At 45.2% G+C, this 10,855-nt stretch overlaps 1 protein-coding gene across 1 annotated transcript; it reads left to right on the top strand.

Moving 5' to 3' along the window:
• Positions 1 to 733: 733 nt before the first annotated feature.
• On the top strand, positions 734 to 2,853 carry LOC107046142 (nascent polypeptide-associated complex subunit alpha, muscle-specific form-like). Its single transcript, XM_015268665.1, has 3 exons — positions 734 to 1,078; positions 1,450 to 2,259; positions 2,305 to 2,853. Exons 1-3 carry the CDS (start codon positions 734 to 736, stop codon positions 2,851 to 2,853), a joined length of 1,704 nt encoding a protein of 567 aa, XP_015124151.1.
• The last annotated feature ends 8,002 nt before the right edge of the window (positions 2,854 to 10,855 follow it).

The following is a 10,855-nucleotide window of genomic DNA, read 5'->3' as shown; positions in this document are numbered from 1 at the left end:
CGAGCTCGTCACAACCTCCACTGATAGGTGGTATTCACGCAAATATCGTAACGTTCAGCGTGCTCCCGATTTTTTTCCTGACTGGAAAATTATGGACGGGCGGTCATGCACCCATCGTCCCTCCAACTTCGTCACGTTGGAGATAGTCGACCTCGATGCCTGGAAGCTTGTCCTTTCTCGCGAGCTACGCTCACAAGCGATTTCGCAGTGTCACGAGTTACCTCAAGCTGGCCACTTGGGGGTCGACAACACTTATCGCCGTCTGTACGTGTCATATTATTGGCCCAATATGTTCCGAGACATGGTGTCCTTCGTCAGCTATTGTGGGCCTTGTCAGCGTTGTAAGGTTGAGAACGCCTTGCCACGCGGACACATAGGCCGGCGTGTTATCCAAGGTCCCTGGACGACCGTGGCCGCCGACATCGTCGGTTCGATCACTTCCAGCAAATCGGCATATTCCTATGTGCTGGTGCTTCAAGACCTATTCACTAAGTGGATCGAGGTCATCCCCCTCCGCCGAGCCACTGGTAAGGAAATCCAGAAGCAGGTGGAAAATGTAATCATTTCGCTCTGGGGAAGCCCCCCCCCCCGCGTGTTTTTCAACGATAACGGTACTGGATTCGTTAATCGGGAGATCCAACCTCTAGCAGAGCGTACGGGGATGAGGCACGAGACATCTCCCCCCTATCATCCCCAGGCTAATCCAGTCGAGCGGGTTAATCTTGTATTGAAGATGACGTTGAGGGCCTTCATGGAGGCAGATCACCGAACGTGGGACAGCCATCTGCACGAATTCCGTTTTGCCTTCAATACAGCGGAGCACAGCTCCATCCAGACGAGTCCAACATTTGCGAATTTCGGCAGAAATCCTATTGCTGCGGTATCCCTTCGATGCGAGCTCGAAGGAGACGTTGAGATAATCCCTGGTGAATCCCAAGAATGGGTCGAAAGGATGCGGAAACTGGAGGTGCTCCGGAAAATCCTCATTCACCCCGTGCAGGAATCCGCTGATAAGCAGGCCCGGGCTGCTGTTGTTATCACTACAATCTCCGTCGACGAGACGTTGAGTTCCAAGAGGGTGACCTCGTCATGAGACGTTCCCATCCCCTATCGAATGCGGTCAAGCGTTTCTCCGTGACCCTTGTGCCACCATTCGAAGGTCCTTTCATCGTCCATAAAAAGGTTTTCTGAGTTCGTTATAAACTTGCGGACTTCTCAGGGGAAAGTCAGGGGGAATCTTCGATACAGGACCTTAAACCATATCGACCCCCTCTTGAGCACCCATGAAATTTCAGGTTAACCCTCCGTGATACGTTCACGGCCCGAAACGAATCCACCTAAGTCATGGCCGAACGACACCTCGACCCTATAACGAGATACCGTTCACCCCTCCCCCGAAAGGGCGGTAATTTTCCTGAAAAACTTTCCGTATCCCCTCTCTTGTTACAGAGTTCATCACCGGAGGTCACCACCACTACCAGGGCAGAATGCCTGACTGCGGACCTTACGGAGAGCCCACCACCTTCACCACCTCCAGGCTTGGAAGCCAAGGACGAGCCAGCGCCCACCCTCAGTCAGCAAGCGGCGTTGATGAATGCCCAGCTAGGCCTGGAGTGTGTCCTGTATCAGGAGGGAATCCCCGTCGAAGACCTCGATGATTATTCGTTTCCGAAAGATGAGGCGGTCGACCAGCTGGGCTCACCTCCTTGCCCACCGCGCTACTTACCAGAGACGGGGGCGATTTCTCCGCCATCCACGGCTGCACTCGTCCACCCGAATTCAGGACTAACCCCTCGAAGGGAACAACCCGGGCCACCCCTTCGCTTCCCACATTTCTGGGATCCTGTCGGCCCCTGGCTCGCTGACATCAGGAGCATTGAGAGGACGATTCCAGGTTTCGCTGACGCCCTGTCCGCCTGCTCCCTCGCTCTACTCCAGCAGCTAACAAACTTGAGGTATGAGATCCCCCCTCTTCCATTGGGATCTTTGGAGACCACCACCGCGGACGAGAGGGAGGAAGTTGTTATCCGCGACGTACAGTCGGTGGAACAGTCTGGAGGCCCCACTGCCTCGTCGGTTCCAGACCTCACGTCTGAGTCATCCGATACCCCGTCGGTCCCCTTAAGTCCACTAGGCCTCGACTTGCAGTCTGGCTCTTCAAGCTCCTCGAGCTCCAGCACATCCTCCTCGGATTCAAGAAGCTCCATCGAGACATGTTTGGAAGCAGAGGACGGAGATCCAGGTCGTCTAACTGGTTTAGTAGAATCATAAAAATCCCTACCACATTCCTCCACGGGCGTATAGGTACTCCAGGTCACTCCTATCCGGAGCCCAGAGAGTAGTGTCGCCGAATTCCTAGAACTCGACAATCAGGAGGAATTCTCGTTGGCCGGCACAACCCCGGGACCTACCTTACTTCCGACTCCATCACCCCCTAATGTGGAGTCGAGTCTGCAGGATCCCCCGCTCACGAACACGAGTGTCAGCGAGAAAAACCATCCTGGTCAGCCCCCGGAAGTCAGAGATGGCCAGGGAACCTCCGCCGCAGCTACCCTGGGTATACCTCCGGTGATGACATCATCTCCGACGAAGGCACCTCAGGTGCCCCTGAGCCCGCCTCCCTTGGCTCCACCTCCGGGGGGGTCAGCCGAACAACAACCCCTCCAGGCCACTCCGTCCACGCAGGGTAGCCCCCCGACACCAGCAGAGATCGGCGCGACCACTCCGACGGTCACCACTGCCAACATGCCAATAGCTGTTGCGAATAGTCCCAGAGGATTGAGTACTCGGCCAAGCACCGACCATCAAGAGGGAACTAGGACAAAGCGCGTTAGTGGCCCACCAGACCACTAACGCGCATATGATTACGTGACATTTCATACGTAACATTTTTCATGGGGGTTAAAAATGCCTATTCCCTTCGCCCTTCTTCCCCTGAATCTAATTAAACTCAAAAATGCAAAAATCTATGGGCGCCAGGTGATCTTCAACCGGAGTCGCCAAACCGGAGGAGTCTACAAAAATCAATTCTAACTAATTCCAAAATCTCAAAAAGGTACTCAAAAAGGGAGAAAACTAGATTTCTGGGGAAAGGTAACGGTCCTTGGTTCGCTCAGTGCGCTAGGTTGTGGAGACAGAGGCGGATTTCAGGTGGAGAGTGGTATTGGCTGGTCAAAACTACAAAAAAAACAAATCTACATCGTCCTTACGTGTTTCACTATTGAAATTTGTAAAAATTATTAATTTGCATGATTTTCTGTTCGTATTGATCTTACCAAAAAAAAAAATACATATTTATAACGATAACTGATTAAACTGCAAATAATGAATTGAAAATTATCTTTTGAATTTTACTATATAATCCGAAAATAATACTTTATTCGATTAACTCGGCTGCAAGTGAGGTCATTAAATTCCTCATACGGTAATACAATAATATTGACTAATCTCGAAATACTCAAGAATACCGAGAAATGAGGGGAAAGGTATGCGAATCCCCGTGAGAGTGAGAGAGAGAAAAATCTAAACCCAGCGGTATACATACAACGTACTGCGGGGAACTAAAAACTCACTAAAACTAAACTCGCCGTAGCGGAAAATCGGTAAAGTGGATTTTCAAAAACCCAAGGCCAACTTGCTCGGGAAGGACTCGCGGAGCCCATGAAATCAAAATTATAATTTTGTGATCATTGGGAGCCACTCCGGATTAATGTACATCCGGATGGAAATTTGAACGAGGGAACACTTACGGGAAGCGAGAGTCGCCACTCGTTGGCGCGTTAGCGGGGTGCCGCGAGGGGGAAAACTCTACGCAATTCATACGTATGGGAAAATAGAGATACTCCTCCTAGAGCCCACACACCCAAAACGTGTTAAAACCCACCCAACTTAAAAATTTCCCTTGGTCTCTTTTTTCCATGGTCCATTTTTTCCGGGATTCTAATTAAACACACTTACTGAACTCGAAAATCATCTCAAAAAGATGACCGGGATAAATCGGAATCCGTGAGGAGAACTCGGTACCAACCCGATTTGGGTGGACTAGCCGATCAAAAATCGGAGGGACACGCGGATAAAAATTCGGGATTAGGGATTACCCCTGCTCGCGCAGAACAAACGCAAAAATAATAATTTCGGCGTTGTTGGCCGCTCAACAAAAATAAGTATTTGCAACTAAAATGACTTATGAGCGATTAGCGTCCTCTTAAATCTCCCCCAACACCGAGCCAGACCCTGCCGGACGTCACATCGGAGATAATGTCCTTCCTCGTTCGTATGCAGCAGCATTCAGCCGCCTCCACTCTAGGAGCGGGGAGGGTACCTGGTACCCCAGGCTCTGGCAGGGGGTTCTCCTGAAGGCAGGGGAGGCTGCTGTGCTGGTGCCTATTGGGCGGCTGACTGCCCCGCTGCCCCCAACACCGAGCCAGACCCTGCCGGACGTCACATCGGAGATAATGTCCTTCCTCGTTCGTATGCAGCAGCATTCAGCCGCCGAATTATTTTTGTTGAGCGGCCAACAACGCCGAAATTATTATTTTTAAGTTTGTTCTTCGCGAGCCGCTCAAATGGCGAAACGGATATTTTCTTTCTTTGGGCGGTTGAGATACCGAAGTCATTATTTTTGTTTTCATTTTTTTCTTTTTGTGAGCGGCAGAGAGCCAAAAGTTTTTTGTCGACAAACCGCGTCGTTTTTTTTCTCTCTTATAAGACGAAATGATAATTCTCACTATTATTCCTTTGTATTTTCTTTGCTCCCCGCCAGGCACGGTGGAAGTATGAACTGAAGGACGAATCTGTGTTCATAATATTTTGATACTTAGTCTAGGATACCGCTCATCATATTAGGAGTGCGGAAATGACGAAATATTATCAGAAATATAGTAGTATTAAGTCCTCATATTTTTGAGAGTTTGTTTTCCGACCCCCTACGTCACGGCGTGGGTTCGGGTATTTTTCTGGGTCCAGTAAGGATGCAGAGTACATTTCCCAGAACCGAAGGATGACTAGACGAAGGACACAGCCACAGATCCATAACATCAAGGTATAGCCGGATGAGACGGATAGACAAAGGAGGGCAGTGTAACGAACTTGTGGGGATGTTCGTTAGGGGCACCATTACGACCTGATGAACCACCAATTCCGCGGCATAATCCGGTGAACCGTCGGTAAATAATTCGGGTGAGAGAGAGAGAATTTCTGTTTCCCACTTCGGTGGAGTTTTTGTGTTGAAGTCGACCCATTTTGAATGGAGTTGAGTCGAGAGTTTCCCATTTCGATGGAGGATTTTGAGCTTAGTTGTTTCCGTTTCGATGAAGAATTTTGAGTCTAGTATTTCCCATTCCGGTGGAGAATTTTACGTTTAGAGTTCTCCGTATAGGTGGAGATTTGAGGTCTAGGATTTTCTCCCTCATGAGGTGGGGACGATTTTTTTTTCATGATCGGTAAATGATTCTTAAGGGCCCATAGATTGATTGAGAAGAAGCCTTTCATAACTCTCGCGGAAATCAAATAAGACTAATTGAAATATTAGCGCTCCATAAATTTCGTGGATATTACGGGCGGTGAATATTACGAGGGGTGGATATTACGGGGAAAAATGGGTATTCTTTTGAGTTTTCATGGAAGGTCACATGGGGCAAGTGCAACACCCTTGACCCCCGTGAATTGCCGGGTGCCTTAGAGTTTCGGGGAGAAAATGTTAATTATTTTAAATAAAGGTTATTAATAAAACATTATTATCTTTGCCTCGTAAATCCCGGAGACCGATCCGTGAGACGCATCTTAAATCCTAAAGAATCGATCGAGCCTCCATTCGCTCGAAAATAATTAATGAAAAGTGACTTAGTTGTGAATTAGCGAGTTTACACCTTTGATTTTCCCCGAATTAATTAATTAATTAATTTGGTGGCTCCCTCGAGGCTTACACCTGTGAGGAGAAAACGTCTCCACCAATCAGAGCGCAGCTCGGTTGGTCGGAAGCGTCGAGACCCGGAGTGTCGCAGCACTGACCTCCGCAATCAGTTCCGCGTTGACCGCCATCAATCATTAGTCGCGTGCGAATTTATGTGTGTGCCCACCCAACGTATTTGTGCCACTCGGGTTATTGTGTCTTTTTGAGAAATTGGAAGGCCTAAAAGATGGTCCGTAAGGGGGAGAGGACAACCAAGCGTCCAGATAAGGTGAGTTTTCTGGAATTTTTCCCATAATTTCGAGCCATTTCCTGATGGCGTCGTGCCCCATTTATTATGGCGGTAGCCCTCTTGTGGCCCTCAGCCACGTGGAGTGGTTGATCACCCCTTTAGTCGTATTTAGTGGTCCTGATTGGGCATTTTTAGGGGTAATCCCTTATCCCGGATTTTTATCCGCGTGTCCCTCCAATTTCTGATCGGCTATTCCACCCAAATCGGGTTGGTACGAGTTCTGCTCGCGACTTCCGGTTTATCCCGGTCATCTTTTTGAGATAATTTTCGGATTCAATGAGTGTGTTTGGTTACCAGTGGAATCGTTACGTATTTTCCCAGGCGAAATCTGACGATTTTCGACTTGGGCTATTTCTTTCTCGCTCGCTCCTATGGCGAGGAGTATCTCTATTTTTCCCTACGTATAAATTGCGTAGTTTTCCACTTGCAGCTCCCCGCTATTGCGCCAACGGGTGGCTCTCGCTTCCCGTAAGTGTTCCCTCCTTCAAATTTCCCTCCTCATGTAAATTAATCCGGAGTGGCTCCCAATGATACCAAAATTATAATTTTGGTTTCATGGGCTTCGCTAGACCTTCCCGAGAAAGTTGGTTTTGGGATTTTGACAATTCACTCTACCGATTTTCCGCTACGGCGAGATTAGTTTTAGTGAGTTTTTAGTTTCTTCCGCCGTACGTTATACGTATACGGATGGGTTCATTTCCTCTCTCTCTCACTCTCACGGGGATTCGTATACCTTTCCCCCAGTTCTCAGAATTCTCGAGTATTGATGACCTCACTTTGTAGCCGAATTAATCAATATTATCGTCGGATTACATAGTTCAATGCAAATTATTATTTTCAAGTTATTATTTGCAGTTTAATCAGCTATTGTTCTAAATATATTTTTTTTGTAAGATATGAAGAGAAAATGATGTAAATTAATAATTTTTACAAATTTCAATAGTGAAACACGTAAGGACGATGTTGATTTCTTGGTTTTTTTTTTTGTCGTTTTGACCACCCAATACCCGTCTCCACCTGAAATCCACTCCTCTCTCCACAACCTAAGCACACTGACCGAACCAAGGACCGTTACCTTTCCCCAGAAATCTAGTTTTCTCCCTTTTTGGAATACCTTTTTGAGATTTTCGAATTAGTTTGAATTGATTTTGTAGACTCCTCCGGTTTGGTGATTCCGGTTAAAGATCACCTGGCGCCCATAGATTTTTGCATTTTTGAGTTTAATTAGATTCAGGGGAAGAAGAGCGAAGGTAATAGGCATTTTTAACCCCCATGAGAAATGTTACGTTACAAATGTATTATAAAATGGGAATTAAGTCGCAATTTCGAAGCCTCAATTCGAGTGGGGTCAAATGAAACCCGGTGCATCAAAATCCCAAAAATTCTCAAATTCGCAAAATTTCGAAACGAAAAATTCTTAAAGAAACGCAAAAATTTCAACTAACCAAAAATTTTCGCACCCAATAACCTCGCTGTGCGGGAAAAGCGGCAAGACAAGTCACCAAAATTTCGACTAAGTGATAGCCGTCTATTTGTCAAGAAACCTTAGAATATCCATCCCCAGCCTAGAGGCCGCAGATGAACAATTCGAAGGATTTTCAACACTGACGGTGATTTTAAGGAAAACACCTTGTGCACTGAATAAACTTCACTAAATTAATTTCACTGTGTTTATTTCACTTTAAATAAACTGGATTGACAATTTTGTTAAAATAACACGATCAGTTCGCGGAGCTACTAGTCAGTGCTTTCTGCACCGCGGAAATCCAATCGATTTCGGTTTAATTGGGTTTATTTAAGTTTCAAAGTTATTTCTGTGTTTTAATATTTTATGGAGATCCAGAGGGGGGGGTTCCATTTTGAATAAAATGAACTTTAAGTTCCAAACTCCATAGGAGACTTGAACAAAATTCGGTGAAGCTTGCTATAAGCTTATTACCGTTGATAATCGAAGTTGCTTGAAGAGCAAGAGGATACCGTTCCGAACGAACGCGACTGTTCTAAAGGAACAACGACAGGATACTTCTGTTCAGAAGGAACAGCTATGAGATACTTCTGTTCAGAAGGAACAGCTATGAGATACTGACTACGACTGTAGACTGACGACTGCAGACTGACTGTTCAGAAGGAACAGCTATGAGATACTACTACTACTGTAGACTGACGACTGCAGACTGACTGTTCAGAAGGAACAGCTATGAGATACTACTACTACTGTAGACTGACGACTGCAGACTGACTGTTCAGAAGGAACAGCTATGAGATACTGCCTACGACTGTAGACTGACGACTGCAGACTGTAGCTCCGAGATCTTTTCGTCTCGACTAAAAAGTTGCGCTCGACTGCGCAGGTGCGACAGGTGCACCGTGGTGGGGCCATAAAGCCAATAGGATGCTGGTATCCTCGGTGGAGAAGAACAGTTTCACCTCTTTTGTAGTTTTCTGTATGTAAGAGAGAGATAGTACATTGTACATTGTTGTCTCTTTCTGTTGCATTGGCCATAATGCGTTCGGCTGCTTGCAAGTAAATTGCTAGTAACTTTGTAGTTTACAATATTAAAATTATTGTGACAATATTTCTGTTTTACATATAATTTTCTCTCTCTTTTGAAACGTCGATGACATAGATTGGACAATTACAAATACATTTCTGATTAATTTGGGGGAGACCACGTAGGAATACGTGACCATTTCTTCTATTTTTCTTTCAGTTACTCGCGGGGATTATGCGCCGGAAATGCAAACCCATTGGATTCGTGAGAGAATTGCAGTCCTCTACTGGCAGATAGAACTGGCCAAAAGTTTAACTTGAGTTTCCGCGAATTGTCTAAAAACCTATGCATTTGGTTGTTTTCATCTTCCAATTAGCCCCCTCCCCTTCGGACCCCACAAGGACGACATGTCATTTCGGGACAGCCATATCGTTGGAGTGAGAATTTCCGTGGTTCCCGGTAGCTTAGTCGGTAAGAGTGCCCGGCGCGTAACTAGGAGACCCGGGTTCGTATCCCGGCTGGGCGAATCGGAATTTTACGAATGAAATTCTACAGGATTTGTCACAGAAATTCATTTTCATTCTTCTTTTATACGTGCATATTTTTCTTCTTATACGCGTTACTCGAATAATGAGCGATAAATACCTTTCAGGTAACATAGTTGAACCAGCTAATGGAAAACGTTGTGCTCGGGAATGTGGTAGTTATGCTTTCATCAGCAACAATCTCGGCAGGTGCAACAATTATTCCCCCGTTTTCCAATCCTGAAATCAACTGCATAATGACATTCAAGGTGGCCAAATCTGTCGAGTCTGCGCGATCGAAGTTGGAAATAAACATGGCTCCGTGTATCTGAGAGGAAAACATTGAAAAAAAAAAAATTAAGAAATATGATTTTTTCTCTGAGTGCCTTCACATGGATTTATCAATTGTCATTTTTTCCTCATTTTAAAAACGGATGCATGTGTTTAACGAACATTAAAAACAAAATTAATGGGTTGAAAAGGGAGGCACTCCGACGGTTTTGAAGTTGAAAACGCATGAAGTCATTTTTCGCTGATGAATGAGGTAAAATTGTTTGTAATCGTCATTTTCCCCACTTATTAACACGTGTCATCATACATCGAAAATCACTCAATAAGTTTCAGCCTCTAATAAATACTTTCAAATACCAATAGACTTTCAAATATACAAAGCGAGAGGGGAACTATCAAACCAACATCGATTATGATTATAACCGGTGCCATAAATTACCGCACATGCGGTAGCACATGAGTGCGGGATGGTGAGGTAATTTTATTGATCAGAATGCGTCACTGGAAAATTATCAATTATTCTATGAAAAGAGGCAGGTGCATTGTAAACAAACGTAGAATACTTATCCTAACTGGAATTGGAATAATAATAACCAACAAAGTTGATATTTACCGAAACAGCAGTGTCTTTTGTCGATTCCACGGACAGCACCCACATCTCGTGGTGGTATTGCATGGCCAGTACCTATCGATAAAGGGAAATCTCATAACAAATAATCGGCGACAAGAGAATTGGAGACTCCATCGTGTCCAGTATAACGCACACTTACATTTTTTATACGATTAATGAAGATTTTTTTTGGGAAAATCCAACAGCATTTCCTGCATTTCATTCTTGTAGATGATCAGACCTGATTCATTAGTACCCTGTGTGGCACATGTATACTTGAGGATTACACAACCTCTTATTGACCCCCCAATTAACTTGAAGAACTTTCAGTTCTTCGACATTATCAGGTACGGCTCCATCAGCCCTTTTTACTGTTTCTAATGGTTGCTTTTGTTCTGAATGCAAAGTACCTGCAAAAAAATGCCTATAAAATATTCATGACTTATAGCACACGGATAAAAAAATACCGGAAAAATTACTGTCCTAGCACGGTAAAATGAGTATTTACTCAAATGAGTATTTACTCATTTTACCGTGCTAGGACAGTAATTTTTCCTGTATTATGTCTGTTTTATTAACAGACTCAGAATACCGCGAGAAATTATTGGAGTCCACAGACAATTTTATCTGGAAGATTTCGTTCCGTGGGATCCGTTTATCTCTTTTTTCAGGAGTTATTCGTCAGTCAACCGAAAATCCAGCGCAAATCACGTTCTTTTTGAAAATTAATATCTTCTC

The sequence above is a fragment of the Diachasma alloeum genome, unplaced genomic scaffold (genome assembly GCF_001412515.2).
Source record: "Diachasma alloeum isolate Michigan unplaced genomic scaffold, Dall2.0 Dall_scaffold_01217, whole genome shotgun sequence".
NCBI classification, from domain to species: domain Eukaryota; kingdom Metazoa; phylum Arthropoda; class Insecta; order Hymenoptera; family Braconidae; genus Diachasma; species Diachasma alloeum.
Note: the sequence above shows the minus strand (reverse complement) of the source record. Positions and strands in the feature narration are given on the sequence as shown.

Excerpts from the sequence above, each read along its gene's own strand:
- LOC107046142 (XM_015268665.1), top strand. The coding sequence starts at position 734 with ATGACGTTGAGGGCCTTCATGGAGGCAGATCACCGAACGTGGGACAGC. Across the intron at positions 1,079-1,449 it reads AGACGTTGAGTTCCAAGAGG|AGTTCATCACCGGAGGTCAC; the intron begins GTGACCTCGTCA and ends CTCTTGTTACAG. Across the intron at positions 2,260-2,304 it reads CAGGTCGTCTAACTGGTTTA|GTACTCCAGGTCACTCCTAT; the intron begins GTAGAATCATAA and ends ACGGGCGTATAG.